Source organism: Lytechinus variegatus, chromosome 2 (genome assembly GCF_018143015.1).
Source record: "Lytechinus variegatus isolate NC3 chromosome 2, Lvar_3.0, whole genome shotgun sequence".
Taxonomy (NCBI): domain Eukaryota; kingdom Metazoa; phylum Echinodermata; class Echinoidea; order Temnopleuroida; family Toxopneustidae; genus Lytechinus; species Lytechinus variegatus.
Genome location: NC_054741.1, coordinates 43,765,451 through 43,792,926, shown reverse-complemented (window position 1 = coordinate 43,792,926; position 27,476 = coordinate 43,765,451). Strand labels below are relative to the sequence as shown.

The 27,476-nt window shown below is 40.2% G+C and overlaps 1 protein-coding gene across 1 annotated transcript in view; it reads right to left on the bottom strand.

Moving 5' to 3' along the window:
• Nucleotides 1–22,225: 22,225 nt before the first annotated feature.
• LOC121408124 (phosphoenolpyruvate carboxykinase, cytosolic [GTP]-like) overlaps nucleotides 22,226–27,476 on the bottom strand; it is a 48,061-nt gene continuing 42,810 nt past the window's right edge. The window contains exons 3-4 of the mRNA XM_041599454.1: nucleotides 23,578–23,765; nucleotides 22,226–23,193 (exon numbers count right to left, since the gene is read on the bottom strand). Coding sequence (XP_041455388.1) covers nucleotides 22,747–23,193; nucleotides 23,578–23,765 — 635 coding nt within the window. The 3' untranslated portion in view covers nucleotides 22,226–22,746. The remainder of the gene's footprint in view (nucleotides 23,194–23,577; nucleotides 23,766–27,476) is intronic.

Here is a 27,476-nt window from a genome sequence, read left to right as displayed (position 1 = left end):
ATGAACGATAGAGAAAGAAATAACTGTCAGAAATGACAGGAAGTCAGAGACAGTAGAATATTAACTTCGACAACTGAGGCACGGATCCAGGGGATGGCACGTTCCCCCCCCCCCCCCCCCCCCGAGAAGAAAAACAAAATTTGTAATGTAAAAATGCCATTGAAGCCGAGATGTACCCCTTTTTGAAATCGAAGACTTCTATTCTTTTTTTTTTTGCTTGTCAGTTTTTTGGCGGGTACGAAGTATCTAAAATTAATGGTTGAAATCTTTTATTGGAAAATCCTGGATCCGCCCCTGACTTTGACCAATGAAATATGGGACCATGCAGTAGCCCTGCATTTTTAATTTTTGGATAATGGTATACGGGTCTTACGATATTGATTGAAAATATTAGTCATTTAAAATACACCTATTGAAATTATCATTTCCTAAAAGTCATTGTTATGATTGCTGTCCCATTCGACTTTGCCCAGATCTATTCTCTCTTTCCCTCTCTGTTATTCTCTTACCTTCTTCTTTCGTCTTTCTTGTGTTTTATTTTTTCCTTTCTACTCCTCTCCCCCTTTTCGTTCGCACTTCTCATTCAGATCATTCGGTCTCTTCTTTCTAAATCTCCCCCCTTATTTTTCCTCAACCACTTTCTCTTCTTTCATCTAATTCGTTAATTCCTCTTCTGTTTTCCGTTCTTTCGATCTTCTTTTTTTTTCTATGTCGATTATTTTCTCCTCTCTTTTTTCTTCTCTCTCCCCTTTGTTCACCCTCCACCTTTCCCCCCTATTTTCACCTTTTCTTCTTTTTCGTTTCTATTCACATGATTCTGTTTTTCGTTCTTTCTTTTGCCGGTTTTTCTTTCTTCTTTCCTTCTTTCTTTTCTCCATCCCTCACCCACCGCCTCATTCCTCTTCCTTTTATCTTCGTTCCTCCTTAATAATTTATAATATTATTTCTGTTTTCGTTCTCCCTCTCACCTGCTCATCCCCACGATCTTATTCCTCCCCCTCCATTTCTATTTTCTTCCTCTTTACCTGATTTTTTCCCCTTTTTCAGGGGGGGGGTGGGAAGGAATTAACGCAAACAAGGGAGAGAGGGATGGGAAGGAATTAGCGAAAAACAAGGGAAAAAAACTAATATTTACTCCTAAGGGTCGAGTGATATATCAAATTAAAGGTAAAGAAACAGGGAATAATAATCACTAAAAAAGTTGGATTTGAAAAAATCCGACTTGTCTCTCATTTCGATATGACGAGTCACATATCTTCACATTTGGCAAATCACTGTATATATGGTTTGTACACTAATGATAGTCCAATGTTTAACAACTTTTGCAGAAATTGTCGGATCTCAAGTAAAAGATTTAACTAGAGCTAGATATATTTGATACAAAAAAGACATATTTATTTTTCAGTTATGACTGAAAAAAAGTGTCTACAGAGTCGTAACATTCCAAGTAAAAGATTGATAATGAATCGAATGTATTTTAATAAAATGCAACCGCGTGCAAACATTCACATCTATGAGTCTCACGACATATTGTCAAATTATTCAGATTTGGTTGTTTACAAAATAATTTATTTAATAATTTCCTCGAACAAAACACAACCAAATATTTTCAACTTTTGGCTGAATGGATCTGATAATACATAGTGAGATATGATTTGTATATGCTTTGATGACAATATCTGCAGTAGTTGTCACATTTGAAACAGAAGTTCCACATTGAATTAGATGTATTTTATGATTATATATATTTCACATTTCGTGAAGCATTTACATACATGTACTTATAATAGTCTTGTGTTCAACATCTGAATAAATCGTCACTATTCAAGTTAAAGATAGATCCCGACTCGGATGTATTTGAGCAAGCTATACAACCGCGTGCAAATTCATATGTAGTTAGATGAAATACACACTGTATCTCCAATTCATTCAAATTGATTTGTTTACAAAATGTTTTATTCTTTTCATTATACAATCTATATGAATTGTGACATTAATAGTTTTCCTTTCCCCAAATAACAAAACACATAATATCTGCACATTTGGCTGAAAGGATATCATAATAAGAGCATAGTAAGGTATGAAGATATTATGTTTAGCAATCTCTGTAGAAATTGACGATTTCAAATAAAAGATTCACATAGTACAAGTCCTCACATTTTGGCTAATGCATCTCACAATATATATTTTTTGTTTACATTGCAGAGATTTTTTTTTTTATTTGCTTTAGGTGAAGGACTTATTAAGATTTGGATGTTGTTGTTTTGGTTTGTTTGGTTTGTTTGGCAACGGCTTAACTTTATTCAATTAGGCAGAGTCCTAACTTATAATACGATTTCATTCTTTAACTTTTTCAAAATAATTTAAACAACTTGTCGAGTAAGAATGCAATTATACAGCTTATTGTATTCACTTCATTCGGTTGCCCACATCCACAGGTTTCGCCAAACAGGCGTAGATTTTATGCACCACTGGTCATTTCCCGCCTATAACATCGTTCATGAATTTTATTGGTCGATGGATAGCTTGAGTGAACCAATCGCTCCTGCTCTGCACCAATCAGTATTACGACCCCCTTCCCTCCTTCTCTCTCTCTCTCCACAGCGGCAAGTCATGACGTACAAAATATTTGTTTTTATCAAGCAGCAACAACCTGTATGCAAAATACTATCTATAGTTTTTGTACATGCACGTCTATAAGAATGCATACTTCAATGTAGATATCCGGCTGTTTTGTTCATAAAACACCCTCTTATTGTATTTTACTTATGGACGGTCATCGATCGAAAAAGCCTTTAAATCTTTTTGTAAAAAGAAGAATAGGGAAGAGAGAGAAGGGGGACACAATGTTTTCACGTAATTCATTCCTGATTGTGTTGATTACGTTTAATTTCTTTATGCTTAATACACAAGAATGTACACTAGTTTTGGTCTCGTCTTTCCAACCACATGATAGATCCATAATATTGTGTTGGTCTTGTATTTCGAATTCACTATAGTGTTTTTTTTTCCCGCCACTTTCCCAATCAATCACTATGCTGTATACGCCCATTCTTTTGGACCAACTGCTTAATCTCTTCATACAATATAGAAAAAGTCCTAATTAGATATCATCTCATTCTTTCACGACTCAAATATTTTAATCGGTTTGTCAGAAAAGAGATCCATTACTTTAATTATTAAACTGTGAATGGTGGGCTTCTAGTACATTCTTGAACTCTCTTTATACTTTCAAATTAATTCAAAGCTCATTTCCAGTTTCCCTCATTTATTTATTCCTCTTTGTAACAGATTTCTAAGGAAAAATACTCCCTTTGATGTAGACCATTCTCGGTATTTTCTAGACTGAAAAGCATGTAATGCGGTTTCAATGTATTAATTCAATTCAATGTAGATTATGTAAGACATTAGAAGTCTATAGTGATTACTCAATCTTGTTGGACTTCTTTTTATGATTCATGGTTCTTTTTTTTTTGTAAATATTGTCTTCTTCCAATGCCCTCATAGTAAACTCTAAGTTTTTATTTGCTGAAATTGGTTTATCCATTGTATCTTTAGGGTGGTCGAGCTCTGCTCTGCTGCCCAGCCATCATTGACCAAGATGGGTCTTACTCTTTTTGCATTCAAATATGGTCTTATTGTTGATACACTAGCACCACTTTCACACATGAATACACCTCTACACACACACTCACGCACATGCACCACTTGCACACTTGCAGTTGACCTCTCTCCAAACCTCCGGTACTTTACATTTTCACGTTCCCCTGTTTGAGTCACATAATTTTACTCCAGATATTTTCATTGAGAACCCGCAAGATAGCAAATATTACACTCCCCAAGAATTCAACAACGAATTTAAAGGGGAATCCAACCCAAATAAAAAAAAAAATTATAAGGAAAAGAAAAATCAGACAAGTTGATAGGTGAAAGTTTGAACAATATTGGACAAACAACAAGAAAGTTATGAATTTTTAAAAGTTGTAAATATTGGTAATCACTATACCCATGGAGACTTCAAATTGGCCGCATGTGGGATGTCATAGTGATGTAAGGCAAGGACTGTTCCTCCATGTACTCCAATACATATTTTGGCTAAAATGTCATTTTTCCCAAAAGTTTTATTTCAAATTATATTTTTCTTTCATGATGACATAAAACAATATACTACCTGGGTTATATTTAGATTACTGCCCCAGGGGAATTGGTATTTTGGAGAAAACCACAAATCCCTGATAATAAAGTACATGGCCTATGAGAAAGTTGTCCTTGCCCCTTGTCATAATTTACTTGCTGAGTTGCCAATTTGAAATCTACATAGTATTAGTGATCTCAGTTTTAAACCAGCTATAACTTTCTTATTTCTTGTCCAATTTCTTTCAAACTTTCACCATTCTGTTTCATTTATTTTTCTCCTTCACGACACAACATTTCATGGCCAAGGCTGGATTCCCCTTTAATATTACTCCAGATCATCTATCTCTTTTACATGCAAACATAAGAAGTCTAAATAGAAACTTTGAATATTTAGTTAACCTCTTACACTCATTAAATAACTTTCAATTTTCAGTCATCGGTTTAAGCGAAACATGGCTACATGAAAGTTCTGATATACCTAATTATAAATTGATAAGGGCAGACCGTAAGGGAAGAAGAGGAGGAGGAGTTGCTTTTTACATTTCACAAAATCTCAAATTCAAGATTCGATCTGATGTTAAATTATTGCATGCCGAGTCATTGTTCATAGAGATTGAAAATTCTAATTCCAAAAATATCATCATAGGATTAATTTATAGACCACCTGATACAAATATCGATCGTTTTCACGATGAACTAGAATATTTTCTTCATGAAATAGGGAATGAAAACAAACATTGTTTTTTGCTCGGTGATTTTAATATCAACTTCTTGCCCTCATCTCACATTAATAATTCATCAAATTTAATGAAATTATTATATTCGTTTGGTTTTATTTCTATTATTAATAAACCCACAAGGATTAACTTGAATTCATCAACTCAGATTGATAACATATTTTCGAACGTTCATAATAACAAAGCCATAGGAGGGATTTTATGTTCTGAAGTTTCGGACCACCTGCCTATTTTCTTAACTTGTGATTGTAAACTGTCTTACCCCAAATCAAACAAAGAATATACTTATCGTAAAGAATCTAAACAAAATATAGAATTACTGAAGCAAGATCTAGTTTTGGAAGAATGGGATGTTTATAATGAAGTAAATCCCAATATTGCATACAATAACTTCAATAATACATTAAAACATTATTATGAAAAGAATATCCCTATAGGTAAAGTAAAAAACCAACGTAACAAACCCAAAAATCCTTGGATAACGAAAGGTTTACTGAAGTCCATACAGACACGTAATCGCCTATATAAATATCACTTACGCAATCCAACTGATGATTCTTTAAAAAAATATAAAATATATCGTAATAAACTAACAAAATTAATTCGAATATCCCGAAAATTGCACTTTACTAACAAAATAAACGCTGCCAATGGAAATACAAATACAACTTGGAAAGTTATCAAAGAAGTGTTGGGTACTATAACACACCCCCCACCTAATGATAAAATCACTCTCAATGGATCTGAAATACTTGATCCCACTAATTATGCAAACTCATTTAATTCTTTCTTTACCAATATTGGACCCGAGCTTGCAAACAAAATTAATAGTCCCAACGCACATTTTACAGATTACCTCACAGATCCAAATCAAGAATCTCTTTTTTTAACCCCAACAAACCCCTCCGAAATAATCACTATTGTTCGTTCCCTTCATAATTCTAGATCTTCTGGTTGCAATGGCATTAACATGTCTCTTCTTAAGCAAATAATCCACCCTCTTGCTAGCCCTCTTACTCACATATTTAATAACTCCCTATCCCAAGGTGTTTTTCCAGACTTATTCAAAATTGCAAAAGTTAATCCAATCATTAAAAAAGACAACCCTCACGAAATAAGTAATTACCATCCCATTTCCTTACTTCCAACAATATCTAAAATTCTCGAAAAAATAGTTTACACAAGACTTTATAAATTCATAAACAAATACAACATTCTAAATTGTAATCAATATGGTTTTAGAAAAAATTATTCAACAGACTTAGCATTACTTCAAATTTATGACAAAATAACAAATGCCATAGCGAACAAAGAACATGTAATTGGCATTTTTTGCGATCTTAGTAAAGCGTTTGACACCCTCAACCATGAAATTTTACTTTCCAAACTCAACCATTATGGAATACGAGGTCAATGTCTCTCTTTTTTTAAAGACTACTTAAATAATCGAAGGCAATATGTCAATTTTAACAGTTGCGACTCTGATTCTCTTTTAGTTCGATGTGGTGTCCCTCAAGGTTCCATTTTAGGCCCACTTTTATTTTTACTCTACATTAACGACATTATTAGAACCTCCTCTATTTTATCCTTCGTATTATTTGCCGACGACACCAATATATTTTATTCTCATAGAGACCTTAATTCATTAAACAATATCGTTAATCGTGAAATAGACAAAGTGTCAAACTGGTTCAAAGCCAACAAACTCTCCCTTAATACAAAAAAGACACATTTTATGTATTTCAGACACCATTCCCATAACATTAACACACCGATTCACATTAACATTGACGGCACCCCCCTTGAACAGAAAAACCAATCTAAATTTTTAGGTATAATTATGGATGAATTTTTGACTTGGAATCAACACATTCACCATGTTACGATGTCCGTCTCCAAAAGTATTGGAATAATTTCTAAGTTAAAATTCACTCTTCCTGACAAAACTTTATTCTTATTATACAATTCATTAGTCCTCCCTTATATAACATATTGTAATATCGTTTGGGCAAATTGTGGTTCTTTTAAACTAAACTCCATCTTTAAACTACAAAAAAGAGCAATCCGTATGTGCACAGGGTCACATTACTTGGCTCATTCTGACCCTTTGTTTCATAAACTTAAAACCTTAAAAATCTTTGATATCAATACGATTCAAGTAGCTATCTTTATGTTCAAATACTTTAATAATCAACTTCCTCCGTCCTTTAATAATATGTTTAGGTTTAACAGGTCTGTTCATTCCTACCCAACCCGCACATCAGGAAACCTTCATCTCACCAACCCTAAGTTATTAATAACTCATAAATCAATTCGACATTATGGTCCCGATATTTGGAACAACTTTCCAAACAACGTTAAGTCATGTTCAACAATATACTCATTTAAAGCCACTATTAAAAGAAAAACCATTGAATCATATGCATCCCCCTCTTCAAGTTAATTATTCAACTGCCCTTTACTGCACCCGCACCTACACCTGCATTGCACCCACTTGATCAATGAAAGAAATTTATGTACCATTTTACGAGGCCGCCATCATCTTCAAGCTTAACCGCTCACGATGGCGGTCTCCTGCATTCGTTTAAACTGTTATTTTATTTTCATTGAATATAGCTACTTTTTTATATTAATTTTTCATTGCTTTGTTATGACTATTTCTTAACTTGTTTTGTAAAACTCAATTGTATCACCTAGATGATATGTTGAATATTTATGCTGAGTGCAGAAATAAATTCAAATCAAATCAAATCAAATAAATTACAACCTTAACATTATAGCTGTATGAATATTGAAATGTGTTTCATTTACTAAACGATTTGGAAACAATGTTTATGTCAAAATATGGATTATACTACTTGTCTGATTACCAGGCCTATAAGAATTCGATATTACAGATTTTTGGTAGAGACACTAACTAGATATGATTAATAATGTGATTTTACAAAATGGCCTCTAGATGACGTCATGATGACCTTTTGACTTTGAACTTGTTTTATACACATCACATGATAAGTCCCCATGTCTGATATTTTGAAGATAATTGATGATGTAGATTTGGAGATTTAGTGCTACCAAGAAAAGGGCGGAAAAATAAAAAAAATCAAGAAATAAATCAAGAAAAAAAAGAAAATTCGTACGAAATTAATATTTGATCTGTTGATTGATAGATCACCTAATCAAAGAACTCACAAAGGTCGAAGCTCAGCTAGCTCAGTCGTCATAAACAAAAGAACAATTCATTTGCATTTCAATATCAATGACCAAGATCACAATAAATAATGAAATGATGCCTGCACCTGCTTAAATTCCCCTTGAACAAAAACTCACAAGGTTACCAATCAACGATATTCGTATCGCGACCAACGCCGGGGATTTGCACACACACGTTCCAAGATGCTAGCTGCGCTATATGCGCCCACTAAAGCTCAGCCGGGGCAGCCTGGGTAGAGCAGGCATGCATGCAGCTAGCTCAGGATTACGGTCGCAATCACTGTGGTGCTGAAATTACCAATTATTAGAGCCTTGCGGTGCAATATGTATGCTAGCGCAGACCTGCCAACATTTGAAAATGGAAAAAAGGAGTCCACGAATCACGCAGAAAGCCGAACTCCCAATGGCGGGGGTCAAGGGGCCCGCCTTAGGGCCCCTTGTGGGGTCCAGGGGCAAGGCCCCGGCGGGGGTGCAAGCTGGAGGACATTTAGGAAATTTCACCTTAAAAACAAGCCTTCTGGAGCCCTTCTTGAGCTTTTTATGCCTTGTCCTTTCTCTGGAGCCTTTCATAAGTGGCTTTTTTGGCACCATGTATTACCTCTCTTGAGTAAGTACAAGTATAGTTTCTTTCTACTCTCCATAGCCAATTTATGTACCATCAGAGAACTTAATGTTCTTGTGCTCAGGCTTGCTCTCTGCTTAGTTTTGTTCTTTACCACGATGGAAAATACTCTTTCACAGTTACTGTTGCTATGAAAAATTATAAAAATACTTACCTGATTTTCTTATTTACGAGATAACTCATACATCTACTTGATTTGCTAGTTCAGCCCTCTGGACTGCCATACCCGAAAAGAACTCCCAAGAATTTAAAAAGCGCGAGCGCGCCCTCTCCCGTTCAGGCTTACTACCCATGATCACCGCGCAATTAGCGTCCATCTTCCTCACCTTTCGCAAGCCCATACGTTGAAACATGTTGCTGCGCAAGGCGGAGGGTCGGTGGGAGGGTATCAAGTAGATGTATGAGTTATCTCGTAAATAAGAAAATCAGGTAAGTATTTTCATAATTTACTTCAATAACTCCATACATCTACTTGATTTGCTAGACCAGCACGGACTCAAACCGTAGGGAGGCATGTTTTCAATTGTAAGCCTAAGAAAATTTGAAAAAACAAAAACAACGAAATTTAGGGAGAGGGGGAAAAAGCCGCAGCTGCTTTAAGCGCCGAAGCAGCAAATCTCGCCTCGCTGGACGGAATGTCCTTCAAGTAGAAAGAAGTGAAGGAGTTAGTTGAGCGCCAAAAGGCGGCCCTCAAAAATGTCCTCGAGAGGAAAGCCCTGTATACTCAGGAATACTAAGTATCATGGGCCCTCGGCCTAGTGTCAGGAGAACAACATCACCTGCTGACTAGAGCGTAAGAATCGGAATTTGTTGAAAGTTTCAACAAGAATCGTGATCGGAAAACTGAAGCTTTTAAGGCTCAGTAAGTGATCAATCGACCAATCTGAGAAGGCGAGATATCTCAGAATTAGCCTCCGCGTGGGAGAAAGCGCCCAGAATTCGATATCTGTCTCAAATGCGTGAGGGCAGAAAATCTGCAGAATTCTGATAGAGAGCTGTGGTAAAAAGTTACTAGCGGTCCGAAGGGGACCAGGAACGACGGAGAGTAGGGATTTAGGAAGAAAACCACTCGTAAGGCAGACAAGGGTCGAGAAAGCGACTGAGTGCCATCCTGTTAATAAGGAATGCCGCGGACATGTTGCCTATGTAGAATAGAGCAGTCTGGTCAAAACAGCTCAACCGGGCGTGTCAGGGAAACAGCGCGGTACACATCACGACAAAAGTGTGTTAGACCGAGTGATCGAGAGAGAACTCAGGATCCCCTTTCTCCCATACTGATTGAAGCACCCATCTGAGGGTGCAGTGCCCGCGGTGGAAGAGGTGGCTTGGCTCAAGCCACCATCGCCGAGAGAGCCCGTGAGGCTAGGCTGCGATGGCTGTCCGCTGGGCGGGGGAATCCCTAGCAGCAGCAAGCGTACGCCAGAGGGAGCTGGCGAAAAAAAATCTGTCACGATATTACGTGTAAACGACCATCAAGAGATGCTCTAAACGAACAGACATCGCCAGATATGATACCTCAACCGTTACATTCCCAACGGAATCGAATGAGGTAGCAACGGCCCTGTCCTATCAAGTTAGGGACGGAAACTGGCTAAGAGTGTCGAAGTCCTCACTTGAAGAAACAAGCGAAGGAGACTTGAGGAAGTAATCACAAAATTTCCATCAGTCTGCGGTGAGAACCAGTTGTTTATGAAAACAGTCACAAGGCCTGTTTCTCAGGTGATCGTAAGAGCAAGCACCGCCGGCGCCGGTTGCGGCAGCGTGGAACAGTCCGATATCGGTAAGATAAGGAGCTCCAAAAAGCTGCGGGGGGCGGCAAAAATGACGCCCTAAGCAGCGGGGGATGAGAATCTCAATTTCTAAAAGAAGAACTCCAGTGAAGTAAATCACTTACATGGAGAGACTCATCCACAGTCGGCCCGAGAGAAGGCGGGTCGTAGTGATCGTGGTTAGGAAGGCATAAGCATACATCCATCCACGGTTACATCATCCTCGGTCGTGCGGTGACCCTGGCCACATGCATTGCATGGAAGGAGGATGAAAGCAGCATGCGGGGCGACTCGAGTGTGCCGTGAAAAAATTTCTAAGAAAGAAGCCGATTCGACAAACGGGCACGGTAAAGACATCCACCGTAGACCACTCCGCACAAGGAGGGAACGGCGGAGACGCCCGCAAGATTGACCCACATAGAGGGCAGTCTATAAGATAGACAGTTAGAGCTTGACCGATGGTCTGGCGGTGTACAGTTTGGTGTGAACTCGCCGACCCGGTACGGTGGGAGTGCCTAGAAAGTAGGCATAGAATGCCGACAGAGAATCCTGGGGCTTTAAACAAGTTTGAACGCACGTACATAGCCAACAATCTCATGAGATGTACGGCGGTTACTTTCCTCCGAGATGATGTTTACCCAACCGGGAAAGACTCGGGGAACAGCTGTGAATGTCAACAGGAGGGATATCTAGCATATGAAAAGCTGATTCCTTCCACGTATTCGGTGCGGGTGCTGCCGGCGGTGTCCGGGGGGACGACCGGTGATGGCAGCTCGGGCAGGGTTCGTACGAGCCGCCCGAATACGAGACAAATAGGTTAACATAACCATAATGCACCGGGTGGTGAAGGCATAGCGATTATTAAGCACAGGAGAACTTTTAATCGCCGTGACATTCAGATCCGATATACATACTCATAAGCTTGGAGAGCTATGAGATAGTGAGACATACCGCTGGGCGGTGATGGTGCTCATATCAGAGTCGCCCTCTCTTCAGCGGCGATCGCTGGAGAACGGGTATCTGTACTAGCCCTGACTCTGGCGTTGCAAGGGTAGGAGCTAAGTAAGACAGGGCACCCTTGCTTTCGAATAGAAAGTGAGGTTCAGGCCAGAAAAGCGACGGTCTCGTCGCCTGGGCGGACGGTCCGCGGACGTGATAGGTTGCCTTCTCAAAGCAGTCAAACATTCTCACGAGAGAAGTGCGGCATGCGGTATGTAAGAGATTCATACCTCCAATCTACGGGCCCGCTTAGGGGGAAGAATGGAGAGAGTTACCGCTGAAGGAGTCGTCGCCGTATGTGAGCTTGACGTAGAGGGCGAATTCGGGAGTACCTGCATAATAATCGCCCCCCCCCCTGCCTCTGCCTTCTCGCTAGCCTCGAGAGGCTTGAAAATTTTGAGACGGCGGCGCCGGAGCCTGGCGCTTCCGGGCAGCAGCAGAGCGGGGGTGGATTTACACCCTCGGAGCTGGCGGCTTCCTCGTCGTAGGAGCCGCCTCGTCGTAGGAGCCGCCTCGTCTAGAGCGACCCCGTCACTCTCCGAGACCCCCAATTCGGCCGATTGAGCTCGGGGCGCCTGAAGAGGCGGGGCGAGAAAATATGGACTCCCTTGCTTCATCAATACCCCCGCTCGGAGGGTAGATGTGAGGTAGATACTTGTCAAGCAGCGCCTGAGCGCTTACTGAAAAGTCGACCGCGGGATAGGGGTTGTCCTCGCACTGTCCGCCTTCGAGAGACTCCTCGTAAAGGGAGTCTCGCTCTATGGACTGAACCGGGGGGTTGTCCAGTAAGCGCCGGGGTGGCCCTGCGTGTCGGCTGGGACACGTGCTCTGAGATCAACGAAAATGCTGGAAAGCACACGCGATCTTGGGGCACCCGGTTAGTCGGTGCACTGGCTGGCGATTTAACAGAATCGCTCGAGGATTTCCCGGGTGTCTGGTGGTTATTGCCCACTTGTCTCGCTTGATGCTCAGGGGCATCAGCGGGGTGAGTAGACGTCGAGGGTGGGGTGAACCCGCACTGCTCGAAAGCAGAATGTAGCAGCATGAATAGCTGTGACATCTGACCACCGACACAAGGGTCTGAAGGAGGGACGCCCATGGCAACAGGGCTGGCCGACCTCAGCTTCGACCTCTTCTTCTTCGCGGCCTCCGCCGGCGTGGCCGGGGCAGAAGAAGGCACAAGAGGCACGGGTGATTTCTTACGATTTGCCGCCCCTGGCAGGGCGGCCGCCAACAACGAAACTTCACCCGAATCTGACGGGGTCAGATTGTGGTCACAGTCTGATGTGTGACGCCTCTCGCGGTAGCAGAATGTAGCAGCATGAATAGCTGTAACATCTGACCACCGACACAAGGGTCTGAAGGAGGAACGCCCATGGCAGCAGGGCTGGCCAACCTCTCCTTCGACCTCTTCTTCTTCTTCTCTTTCTGCGGGCTCCGCCGGCGTGGCCGGGGCAGAAGAAGGCATGAGAGGCACGGGTGATTTCTTACGATTTGCGTGGCCGGGGCAGAAGAAGGCACAAGAGGCACGGGTGATTTCTTACGATTTGCCGCCCCTGGCAGGGCGGCCGCCAACAACGAAACTTCACCCGAATCTGACGGGGTCAGATTGTGGTCACAGTCTGATGTGTGACGCCTCTCGCGGTAGCAGAATGTAGCAGCATGAATAGCTGTAACATCTGACCACCGACACAAGGGTCTGAAGGAGGAACGCCCATGGCAGCAGGGCTGGCCAACCTCTCCTTCGACCTCTTCTTCTTCTTCTCTTTCTGCGGGCTCCGCCGGCGTGGCCGGGGCAGAAGAAGGCATGAGAGGCACGGGTGATTTCTTACGATTTGCCGCCCCTGGCAGGGCGGCCGCCGGCAACGAAACTTCACCCGAATCTGACGGGGTCAGATTGTGGTCACAGCCTGATGTGTGAGCCTCTTGCGGTAGCAGAATATAGCAGCATAACATGTATGACTGTAACATCTGACCACCGATACAAGGGTCTGAAGGAGGAACGCCCATGGCAACAGGGCTGGCCGACCTCTCCTTCGACCTCTTCTTCTTCTTATTTTGCGGGCTCCGCCGGCGTGGCCGGAGCAGAAGAAGGCACAAGAGGCACGGGTGATCTCTTACGATTTGCCGCCCCTGGCAGGGCGGCCGCCAACAACGAAACTTCACCCGAATCTGACGGGGTCAGATTGTGGTCACGATCAGATTGTGGTTACAGTCTGTGTGACGCCTCTCGCGGTCAGGGGCTGGGCGATCTCTCCCGATGCTGTCAACGGAGGACGACTTATACGGCAGAGATCCTGACCTGTGCCGGGGGGAGAGAACCGCACTCTCCCTCCGGACTTCTGGTGACCCGGTAGCCGGTGGGTCGCATAGCCCTATGGGTGCTGCGGCGGCAGGACCTAGTTTAGGCTTGGAAGCCTTGGCTACCACTTTTTCCTTTGTCCGAGACCGTGGCACCACAGTCTCGGCCTTCCTTCTCTTAGCATCCGACCGCAAATTCGGAATGCTGATCGACGCACCCTCATACTCACCGCGGCGTCCCTCCTACTCGCCTGGAGGCGGCCGACTTCTGTAACTTGCAATCGGGACGGTCCCCGTGGAGGGCACCAGGTCCTCTGGGGCTGTGTTAGTCCCATTCAAAGGTACCTCTCTCTACCCTGAAAAAGGAAAAACAAGAATTTTTCTTTTTTTTACAAAGATCTCGCTTAGATTAAAAGTGGAGACCGGAGTGGTCTTTCCCTCCTCCTAAAAGGAGTTTGTTTGAGCAAACAGAACAAAACAAGAGGGGAGGGGTAGGGAGGAAGAAGAACCTAAGAATAGTTTAGGTATCTGCCTGTAAGAAAATAAAAAGGAGGTCGGAGACTTTGAAAAAAGAAACTCCTACAAGGTTCCCCTACTATATTCTCTTTTTTTTTTTTTTGTGCCCGAAGGAAAAATTCGAAACAAAAATTCAAAAATGAATGCAAGTTCAGAAGAGAACGAAGTTTCCACCTGCGAAGAAACACAAAAACAAGCATTTCAGAGCAGGAAGAAAAGGGATTGAGAGACAAATAATTCCAGATAAGAGAAATTTTACGATAATTTCCAAGAGGAAAAAAGTAACCTCCTGTGGAAAGGTAAAGAAATTCAGAACAGGAGGAAGGAGGAATGTCTCTAGTAACGATTCCAAGAGGAAGAACGACACAGTAAATCCTCAAAGGGAAATCGTAGAGCCCGCCTGTCGAAGTAAAAAAATATAAGACTAGGAGGGAAGAGGGAATTGAACGAAGAAAACAATTCCGGGAAAGGTCAAAAAAAAATTCTAACAGGAAGGAGACACCACCTGTAAAGAACAACAAATTTTTTTTTTTTTTTTTTGGGGGGGGGGATTGAATAACCAATCAATCAAGGTATAATTAAACAATCCCCGAAGCGTCTGTGAATAAAATATTAATCAAGAATTTTATTCAGAACAGAAAGGAAAAGGAATTGAGCTTTAAGATCCGCCTGTGAATAAAATATCAATCAAGAAATTTATTCAGAACAGAAGGAAAAGGAATTGAGCTTTAAGATCCGCCTGTGAATAAAATATCAATCAAGAAAATTATTCAGAACAGAAGGAAAAAGAATTGAGCTTTAAGATCCGCCTGTGAATAAAATATCAATCAAGAAATTTATTCAGAACAGAAAGGAAAGAGAATTGAAGAATTAATCAATCAATAATCAATCGAAAATCTTAATAAATCAATTCCAGAAAGCAAGGAAGGAACAGAGTTGAAGATCCCAACCTGCAAAAATAAATAACAATAACACCCTCGACAACAAAGTGTAGAGGCTGTCTAGAATTTAATTCAAAAACGGCACCAAAAGCCACCACGCTTTGAACGTGAAGAACAATAACCATGACAGGTGGTGAAGGCTTGCTGCCACGTAGGCAGGCCAAGCCCGGTGCCTCGCGAACGCGCTAGCGATGCGGCGCGACGAGAACTCAAACGTTAGAAAAACAATTTAAGTGTCACCAAAAACACGTCTAAAAAGTCACGCCAGGTGTAAATTCTGAACACGATCTTACACACAAATGGAAAGATTGAAATTAAAAGGGAGAATGCACCACAGATAAGCGAAAATAATATACCAAAGCTCAAAAAAGATTTGAGCTCTTAGGAGACTTATCTGAGCACGTCTTGACAGGTGGCTTGCCGAAAGCAAAAGAGGAAGATGGACGCTAATTGCGTGGTGATCATGGGTAGTAAGCCTGAACGGGAGAGGGCGCGCTCGCGCTTTTTAAATTCTTGGGAGTTCTTTTCGGGTATGGCAGTCCAGAGGGCTGAACTAGCAAATCAAGTAGATGTATGGAGTTATTGAAGTAAATTAGCAGAACTGCTTTCATTGTTTTGCATAGGAGGGAGTACAGCAGGGGTCTAAAAGTTTGCAAGAATCGACACTGAAACGGCAGACTTGTAAAATCCAAAGTTAGAAAAGCATTTAGCTCACTAAGCACAAAGCACATACAAAAATATCAGGACAAAATATTAGTTTAAAATGTTACCATTTCTAAACCCTCAGCTGGCGAAACAATCCATTTCCCACACGGTATTCCAGAAAGGTAGTAGTATAGTAGCGGAGGCACGCAAGCGCTGCGCTGCATCGTATGCATAGAGTTACATTCGCACTACACGCGCTATGAATCCTCGCGATCGCGGGCGAACTGTCCAATGTCAATACACACGATCGCTGTCGGATAAATAGCGCGCTGGCCGTGGCTTGTTGGGCTTCGTATATGCACACACGGAGCACAGGCCCATCACTCGTTCTTATCCATTGAACTCTGAACTCAGGTCTGAACTCCACGTACGCGCGAGTAGTGCATGCATTTAATTAACGTTACGCACGGTATATAGGTACGATCCGACACACGTGCGTACGTACGTAAATGTAACATTGAGAGGACTCAGAGAGAGAAAGAGAGCCGTAGGCAGACGGAAAGTGCGTCATTTCCCAAAGAAGAAAGAAAATCATCTGAAATACAAAGAAAACGGAGTTCTCCGCTTTTGGGCCGCTATAAATTCTGCAAAACGGAGAAACTCCAGAAAAACCGGAGAAGTTGGCAGGCCTGCTAGCACTAAAATAAAAAAATCTAAAAAAATCTTAGATGTTTCAAAATTGGGCAAAAATGAAGGACAAAAACATATGCCTTGCTGGAAAAAAAAACAAACAGAAATTTGATTTAAATCTGAGGAATATCACCCCTGTTACTTGCATAATTATGATGCTTATTTGAAGAGCTGCAAATCTTGTGTAAACAAAAAAAGGAATCATTATGGCCAAAAAAGGAATTTCCAACAAAAAAAAAAGGAATGTGTTAAAATGAACCTTAAAACCACATGCGACAAATAAATATCCAATGCAAAGAGTATGTATGCAGTGAACAAAAAAAAATAATCTCTTGGCCTAGTCTGGGCTAAGTAACCGAGTGTTACAAATTGGACCCTTAGTCTTGGGCCTGTTTTTATATATCTACCAACTTTAATTAAGTCAGTAGCAGGGCTCAAAACAAGAATTGAGAGGGGCAAAGCCATTTTTAAAAGGGCACTTTCAGCTTGGGGCAACCGGTAATGTTGTAACCCGGAAGTAAAAACCCTAACCGAACTGTCCTGTATACTCCAATAATTTGCAAGCGGGACCCGCTGACCCATCGGGTTTTAACCCGCAAGTCAATTTATCTTTGAAAAATGAAAAATGTTATTTCTGCAATCCCCACACACTATACAGGCTAAAATCAGGAAAATATATGCCAACTACTAACCTAGCCTAACCTAGAGAGAATTTACTTACAATTTGCGAATTCGCCTTTTATTCCGGAGAGAAAATGTTTTTTTTGGTGACTTTGTACCACGAAATGGGTCTGCTCTAATCTCGAAATTGAAAGCATTGCGCAATTAACTCCTCATATCGGAGCCGCAGCTCAGCACGCGCTAGCTAGCCCAGGCTGCCCAGCAAAGATCGGCAAAGTTGTTTTTCAGTCCAGGTCGGTCGACACGGCGACTCACATCATCATAATAACAATATTCAATTCTATGGGACCTCGTCTATAAAGTAAACAAAATTGAAATAAATACCTGGATAATGATAGTCAATTTTTTCTTCATGTATATCTCCAAATTATTTCCTTCTGTTTTTGTATTTCATACGATATGGCCGCTGAAATTCGATGTTGAGTTTCCCGTCGCCCGCCCGCGTTATGAAATTTAGCCCGCATTTGAAAATCAAATTCTGAAAATAATTCATTATTTCACTATTTTGACATAGATCTAGATTCAAAACTGATATAAAACATTAATATAAGCTTTTCAGTCACACAATTACTTGTATGTCTTGTAAATACCTGTAAATCTTTTTTTTTTTTTTTTCCTTGTGAATGGAATGACACTGCATGCTCAACCATACCTCGAGCGATGTTCGTGCAGGCTCCACTCAACTTCACTACCGCTACACTACGCTCCACCTACCCGATGTAGTGGTAGTGAAGAGGAGCCTGCACGAACATCGCTCGAGGTATGGTTGAGCTACCTCAATAAATCCTAGAGTCTAGTAACCTCGCATTGGTGAGTTGTCATCCGGCCTAGTAACATCCAAAATAAGTTATCTTATTTGCAAACTATAACTTAAAAATCGTTTGTTTTATTTTTCCAGGGGATGAGTTAAATATCAGACAAAAAATAATCAAACAAAGCTGAATCTGTTTTACAAGGCCGACGGGAGGCTCACGCACGTACGCATTGGCGCTTTTACTAGCTACCCAGTCTGAGCTCTGTCTCTCTGCCAGAGAACTGGGGGAAAATCGCTCTGTAATGGCCTCAAAAATGGTGATTTTCTGTTTCAGACAGAGTTTATATTTCGGGTATATCATTCAAAACTGCCAATAAAGTTTGATGATTTCTTCATTGTCATGTATATTTAAGTTATTAATGAGTTCATTTTCACCAAATTTAGACTCCCCAATAGAGAAATGCAATTTTTGTGGAGATCTGCATTTTCAAAGAACTTCAGGAAAAGTTAGGGTATGTGGGCCTTTATTACATGGACAAGTACTGGAATTAGATGGAGTAGAAATTAGATATTGAATTAATGTATATCCAAGTTCAACTCACAGTCCTGCCCACAAAAACACACCCACATCCAAGATTCTAAGCATGTAAAAATAACTTTAACAAGTGGAATGCCTCTGGCCGTCTCACCTGCATCACGTGGTTCAATATAGCAGCAGTGCTCACTTTGAATACTACTCTAACTCGCACACGATGTTCAGTGATACATGGTTACTCTTATTTCCCTTTTTTATGAACTAGACCAATAAACTTACAGAGATATGATGGTTATTCAACAAAAAACCCCAACATGGCCAAAGTTCATTGACCTTACATGACCTTTGACCTTGATCATGTGACCTGAAACTCGAATAGGATGTTCAGTGATACTTGATTACCTTTATGTACAAGTTTCATGAATCAGATCCATAAACTTTCAAAGTTATGATGGTAATTCAACAGATACACCCAATTCGGCCAAAGTTCATTGACCTTTGACCTTGGTCATGTGACCTGAAACGCGCACAGGATGTTCAGTGATACTTGATTACTCTAATGTCCAAGTTTAATGAACTAGACCAATAAACTTTCAAAGTTATGATGGTAATTCAACAGATACCCCCGATTCGGCCAAAGTTCATTGACCCGAATTGACCTTTGAACTTAATCATGAGACCTGAAACTTGCACAAAATTTTCAGTGATGCTTGATTACTATTATGTCCAAGTTTCATGAATCAGATCCATAAACTTTCAAAGTTATGATGGGAATTCAACAGATATCTCCAATTCGGCCAAAGTTCATTGACCCTAAATGACCTTTGACCTTAGTCATGTGACGTGAAACTCATGCAGGATGTTCAGTGATACTTGATTAAACTTATGTCCAAGTTTCATTAACTAGGTCCATATATTTTCTAAGTTATGACATTTCAAAAACTTAACCTCAGGTTAAGATTTCGATGTTGATTCCTCCAACATGGTCTAAGTTCATTGACCCTAAATGACCTTTGACCTTGGTCATGGGACATGAAACTCTATTAGGATGTTCAGTAATACTTGATTAACCTTATGGCCAAGTTTTATTAACTAGGTCCATATACTTTCTAAGTTATGACGTCATTTCAAAAACTTAACCTCAGGTTAAGATTTGATGACGACGCCGCCGCCGCCGTCGGAAAAGCGGCGCCTATAGTCTCACTTTGCTTCGCAGGTGAGACAAAAATCATACAATATTAAACAATAAGTAATAATTAATTTAATAAGTAAACAGGTATTCCTCAAAATACAAAAACGTAGCATTTGAAAAGAGCCCCCGAAATGCAAAAAGTAGCCTCTGAAAGGTAGAAATGGAGCCCCAAAAATATTACAAAAAATTGAAAATGGAGCCCCCGAAATTTTTTTTTTTTTTTTCCCTGGTTCCACAGAATAAAAGTGCGTTAAAACTTAAAAGGTTACAAAAGGTCAAACTTTCCTCTTCTGGAAAATAATGAATAATGAAATCGGTTCCTCATGAGCTGGAAAAAATGGGACGGGAAACTCAACATCGAGTTTCATTGGCCTATTTTGACTGCTCTGCACTGGCGCTCCTTTGAAAGAGCAACTCGATGTATTATGTCGAACTGTCTCAGTCCTCTGTTCACTGTTCACAACACAAATATACGCCAGTATTTTTTTAAAAGGAAATATCTACGTCTCTAAAAGAATCCGCCACGTAAGAAGCACATGATCCTAACTCAATTTTCATAGTTAATGTTTTTATTATGCGTCGTTACTTCTCCCTTTTTTCGTGTGACGGTCTCCGGGTTTGAGAATGAACCCGGCCCGCAACCAGCGATCAGGGGCATACCGGCAGGTTAACCCGTAACACAATGGGAGCGGGTTACAACATTAGCAACCGGCAAAGTGGCCATGGATGCCCCAAAATTTCAAGGGGCATCAAGGCCATTCTAAAGGGCATGAAGGCCACCTTTATTCTATTCAAAAGGGCACCAAGGCAAATTTATCAAAAAGAGACAAGTAGGCCTTTAATTTTGCAGTGCAATCTACTCCGGCACTTCCTTATCAGAGTAAAGATCTGTCGAGAAAAAATTCTTTCAGGGGCACAGTTCTGGTGAACATTTTTTAGGGCTCCATTTTTGGGGGGTTTCCTTTCCACTTCTAAAATAATTCATTGTTTTATGTTGAGTTTCCTGACAAAACTACCAACTTGTAGACTAAGAGAAATAAAAAAAAAAGTTCACATCAATTCAGACTTCTCTTCCCAACCTAAGTAACATTGCATGTTTTTGCCAAACAGTACGCTTTAAAATTTAGTGTCATAAAATGGAAGTACACGTAACATTCCACAAATACAAAAGAATCATTCATAAATCAATCTAATCTAAAATTCAAATAGATCTAGAAGTTGAAATCATTCCACAAAAGTCCCATTGTAGATCACTTCAAGATGTACACAGCTCACCCTCAATCACACTGCACGTACACTCAATCATCCCCAGCAGTGACAGCACTATAGAGTATACATCTAGGCCGCTAGAACTGGGGAAGAAATCTTCCCATTCCTGCTATTAAACTGAATGCTACAGTGCCGACTTTTTTAATAAATTCCAAAAGCAGTAGGACATCTCTCTAGTATAAATAATGTGAAACTATCAATAAATATTGAATATCACCCAGAATTAGTACTTCAGGGGACAAAGAAGCGCTTTCCAGGTCTTTTCATTGTATTTCTTCGATACGAGTTGAAGAAAATTAACCAGACAGTACCAATATCCGAAGGGAATTAATATAAATTAATTCAAGGAAATGCCTCAAAATATCACCACAATTTAAAAGTATATGAAAAATATCTTTTGATGATTCCATCTTTAATAGATGAGTATTTTTGTAAAATTTTGCAAATGGAAAAATAATTCCCTCAAACCTCAAAATCCCCCTCCATTATAAATGGACTCTCCTCTTACTACATTGGGGAATTACCCTACCCTATTCATTGTATCGTACTCCTCGCTCTGCGCTGCAGCACGAATGTTGGCTCCACTCACCTGAAGAGTGTTGGCCCGTGCGTAAAGACAACGTATTAGCAGTAACGTTACATTTAACATTCGGCGGAAATCCGCTTTTCGGATTGTTTTTATGTACATAAAACATAACTTTATAAAGGAAAGAAATTACATGCAAATTTAAGATAAAATAAATTAAATTCAGAAATATTGTACATTAGACCGCAGTTACTACTATTTCCTTTCAAATGATGATCAAAACATAAGCATCCTCTTTCCTTTCGTTGGTCATCATAAGTTGCCATCTTGGATGTGTCATCATCCTTACAGATGTATTTACCAGTCGCTATACATCGCGATTCGTGCCATGCATGCCACCAGCATGTTCAACTAATGTTTATGTATGCACGAGCTTTCAAATTATTAAAGTGCGTTGGAAAACTGGCCGGCAAGCGACTATGCACACGCAAGTACCAGGCTCATCTCAGGCTCAACACGCACTACACATACATACAACATACTTGCCAACTTTAGAGAAAAAAAGAGGAATCCATTTTTCCGCAGAGTAACGAGCGTGTGACATTTTGCGTGGGAAGGGTGTGGGGGTACCCGCCTGCCATGGTTAGCTGGCAAGCACGCATGTCGTTTCGGGAGAGTGAGTGTGCAGGGCTGTGAGTGTGTGCAGGGCTGTGAGTGTGTGCAAGTCTGGACTGCAAACGCTAGTTGACCGAGAGTCATTTGGACGAACTCTGTGTGATTCATGTCTTTTATACTATTTAATTTCAAATGTTTGTATGTTGTCATCTGCAAATATCATTGTTTGAGATATCTTTGGAATTCTGCATGGCTACTTATTCTGTGATCATGGAAAATACAAACTTTACACTGTTATCTGCATGTGCAATGCTAATAAACTCCTCTCAGTGCATACTGTCGCAGTACGTGCATCGACGGAGCAAAAAATTAACTTGATTTTCCCGCCTTCCAAATTCGATGCATCGATGTCAAGCGAATTAAAGCTGTCGAACACAAAAATAATATGGCTCAGGCCTACAATGAATGGTAAGTTACATGCTAACTTCTCTAGGCAAAGATTTCATGTGATTGAAGTGCTTACATGGACAATGGATTAAATTTCAACTCATTAACTGTCATATCACTACTCTGAGGTACTTTTACTTCTAAAATCTTGCCCTGCTCAAAGTACTTTAGCACCTACAATGTATTCCCTATTTTTTTTTAAAGAAAAACTACCTAATAGATGTATTTTGGAGAAAACCATTTGTTGGTAACACAGTCTACTTACATCTGGTGTTTCTTTCTCCAGTCCTTCCCAGTAAAACTTGCCATCACTGGTCTCAGCTACATTTGTGAATATAGTATTGCTCTCAATAGTGGCCATTGCATTGGGGTTTGTTGAATTTGATGTACCTGGTGCAACACCAAAGAACCCTGCTTCAGGATTGATGGCACGAAGCCTACCATTACTATCAAACTTCATCCAGGCAATGTCGTCACCAACACACTCTGCCTTCCAGCCAGGGATGGTAGGGTTAAGCATTGCCAGATTTGTCTTGCCGCAGGCGCTAGGAAACGCTGCTGCAACATACTTCTTCTCACCCTGAGGATTTGTCAGTCCAAGAATCTAGAACACAAACACAATCAACAATAAGAAAAGATATGATTTTTAAAATACATATTCAAATTTTAGAAGTCAAAAATTTCATTTCAAATCTCTGTTATTTTTTTAAAGTTTGATCAATCATGTCACTAAAAACAATATGGCGACAATTGTTAAGCAAGAATTCAGAGATTTTTTGATGGTTACCTTAAGATGATAGAATTTACAAAACAATAAATTTCAATAATTTGACAATTTGAAATGGTGAGTCATTAAAATATGAATAAGAAAATTGGCTTTTTTGGGTCTTGACTAATTGTCTCCTCCAACTGTAAATTAAATTAGATGGTTAAACTTTAACAAATCATCAGAACTACAATTTCTACACTTACAATGTAGAATACTCACCAGCATGTGTTCAGCCAGCCAACCCTCGTCTTTTGCAATCCTTGATGCAATACGCAGAGCAAAGCACTTCTTTCCAAGAAGCGAGTTTCCTCCATATCCACTGCCGAAGGAGCAGATCTCCCTACGGTCAGGAATATGAGAGACGATTGTCCTCTCTGGGTCACAGGGCCAGTTATTTGTCAGAGGCTCTGCAGAATAAATGTCAAGAATACTTGAAACATGAGTTCTGGCACACAGGAATTCATAACTTATGTAATTCTGAATTCTATAACCCTCTTGATAATATAATGCAATTGATAACTTATATAGGGACAGTGATTATCCGCGATGGTGAAAACTGACGGAATTCACGGAAATTGCCTTTTGAAGCAGAAAGTGCCATTTCAAACGGAAAATCACGGAAAACATATTTTTCCTCAGAATACACAGAACAGTGACAGTAATTACTCCAACATATGAATATTAAGTGGCCACAAAACTTAACAAAACACGATCTCACTTCACTACAAAGTATGACAATCCACATTTCGTGACTGCTCTTGACTCCATCACTCTCAATCTTACCCCCACCGGCCTCGCCCGTGTCCCGGGTCTTGGCCGGCGGCGGGGTCGGCCGTATCGAAAACATTCACATGCAAACAACATGGTCGTGTGTTGCTGCCCTCTATGTTTGAAGATGTAACAGCACGATATTCTGATCTTGAAATCCAAAATGGCGGATAGGCTAAAGTCGTTGACTGGTCGAAACGATGTCCAAAAACCCCCCAAATTATCGACAAAATTTAATCTAACAAAAAAATAATGCTAATGATGTGAAAGGTAAGGATGTATTTATGTCAGTGTTTGTCAAAATATTTTGTGTATGCGCATAGATCAGATTACAGCGTATTCTACTGCGCTGTTGGTACAGTGGCAGATACAAATTTTGACCAGCGCGAGTGATATATCGCCACTGAATGGTAAACAGAATTGCCAATTTTCCGTGTACACAAAGTCTATGGGGAAACCGAATTTCCGTTTTCTGACACGCTGAAACGGAATTTACGATTTTCTGAAACGGAAAAGGCATTTTTTTGGAACGGAAAATCACTGTCCCTACTTATAGATAAAGCAAATTTATGTAATTTTTAGACAGCATAGAAAACAGAAAAGTTAAATGTAAATATCTGCTAAATTTGTTTATTCTACTAAAGGAACTAATTTTGCTTAACGAACTGATTAGCACTTTTAGCCATTAGAGAAAAGCTCTCTAATACTTTCTTGTACAATCATGTGTAAAAGTCTGGTGCACTGCTACACAAAAGACTTTTTGTGTATCAGTCTTTAAAAAATGTGGCACAAATTGTCTGCCATACCAGGATTTTTTTCCCCAGTCCAATCATTACTAATTTTTTTTACATGTCTAATGGCCACAACAGAAATACATACAGATCATTAAAAGAGCAATGAATTTCAGGTTGAATACCTAACTAAAGCAAGGTTTCCACTTTGGCGAGTTATCAAAATGAGGCACTCGTGATAACTCGCATAAAGCTCACCATGAAACTCGGGATAACTCACGACAACTTGGCATGGCTCGGCAGAGCTCGTTCAAACTCGAGACAACTCTCCTTGAAGTCGTGAACAGTTTCAAAATTTTTGAACATGTTCAAAAATTTTGCTAACTTGCTGTTACTCTTGCTGAACTCACCTAAACTTGTTATACAGTGCGTCCAAAAAAAACTATACACTTTTGAAATGGCTGCGAAATTAAAAATATAGCACTTTTGGGAAAAACACTGACATGATATGGAAGCTAATTCAGTCAAATTTCAAATGACACCAAAAAGTTGGGAAACTATTCATGATTGAGCGAGCACTGCCCACTGAAACAAAGGGTATGAAAACTAGGGTGGGCTGGAATTAGCCTTCCAATTTATGTCATTTTTTGAGAGGCAAATCCTTTGGTACTTGCAAAGTTAAGCGCATTGTGATAAATTATTGATCAACCGTGACAAGTTTTGGTTGTTTAAGCAGATTTCATAAATTATTAAATTGGTTGATTGGTTAACAATGGTTTGACTTTTAAAAAATCTGAGCTAGAAGGTCACACTTGTCACCCGTGTCTGCAATATGTTACAAAAATGAAGCCCAGAAAAAATTGCGTTCGAAAAAAATTATTTAGTTCTTCAAAAATTGAAATATAAAGTGACCAGAAACACCATCTTAATTTCATCCCATACACTTATGTGTACTATTTAGGTGTCTATAAGACAACTATTTTACATAATCGGTGTTTGCCTTGTAGTTTTAGCTTCTCATTCTCAATAATGGTTGTTTTCAGGGTTTATTATTTCTAATACATGCACTTGAACACGTTTCATCTTGGTTTGAGAATTTTTTAAAATCGGCTGCTTACAAAGTTAAACAATACCTTTAATGCATGAGTGAACACAAATTATACTTTTTGGGCAGCATTTCAACTTTATCATGTGGATCTCAGCAATGTGTTCATGAGAGTCGGGAGAATAGCGGGCGAGATAAGGCTTACATGGGAGAAGTAGGTTGATGAAATAAGGGTCAACAGAACATTCTGCCCCCGCCCTCTACCTATAAGCGAGTTCGTAATTAGGCCCTGTGTATGTGTGTCAGAGGTCACGGGGTCGATTGAGACAAAACTCGGGGGGCTGCGCTATTTTCGGCTATTGTGTACAAAGTGAATGCTAATGCGTATATATATGTCCAATCATTATCAGCGTAGGTGACTAAATATCTGTTCGATTTTTTGTAGTTTTCGTACCATTTTGCAACATACTTCTTCGAAATGGATGGTTATGAATCTGTCACCATAGACGAAATACGTTTATGGAATGTTACACGTTTGAAGAGTTTCTTGAGAGACCGAAACCTAAAGCTTTCTGGACATAAAGATGAACCGGTTGCGCTTGTATTTGCAGCAATGAAGATGCCGGATCTTGCTCCCGTTGCGACGGGGAGTTCAGCGGGGGATAAGGACCAGCAGTTCGCTGATCTGCTGCGGCTTCCTGGTGGAAGCAATTTGCCTGACCCACGTCAAATCAAGGATTGGAAGTCAGAGACTCGTGCAATAACGGAATGGCCCCCAACAATGGTGTTCGACATAGGGACATACTTGAGAAACATTGATGATGTGCCCCTAGGGAACAGACTGATGTCTGATTATTAGGATGGGAAAGCTTACAGTTACTTTGCCTTCGGGTGGATTAAGGAGGTTGAATTCCATCCAATCGATGACGACAGCAATTGCTTTTTGCGCACAGAGTGTATCCCTTCTCAAAGGGTAAATAACATACCTTGGAAGGTATGGGTTTGTCTGGACAAGAAGACTGGAGCCGTTCAGAGTGCCTTTTGCACATGTTTTGCTGGGTAAGCTGCTTTAGATCTAATTTGAACTATCATTGAGCTTGGTATATAAGACTAGCATAAGAAAATTGTTTCACAAATTGTACATACATGTGTTAGTCTGGAAATTCCATAAAGCGCACTTCCACGAGAAGGCGAAAAAAATATATTTACCATGTAAGTCAGGGTGACCAGATTTCACAAAATGAAATACGGGACAATCGACAAAAAAGATCAACAAAGAAGGCTACACAATGTTACACCTGTGAAAAACTATAAAAAAATTGGAAGGGAGGGTGAACGAAATAATGGAGAAAAAGAAAAGACGAAAGAAAAGAGATGAATTGAGAAGAAAGAAAGAAACAAGGGGAAAATGAAGGAAAAAATGTATTTAAAAAAATGAAAGAATGAATAAAAGAGAGAAAAACGTTTCCGTCATTCTTTGAATTGAATAAAGAAAGAAAAAGAAAGGAATGGAAAATAAATACAATGTGTGAAAGACAATAAAGGAGAGAAAGAAAAAAGTATGAGAAAGGAGG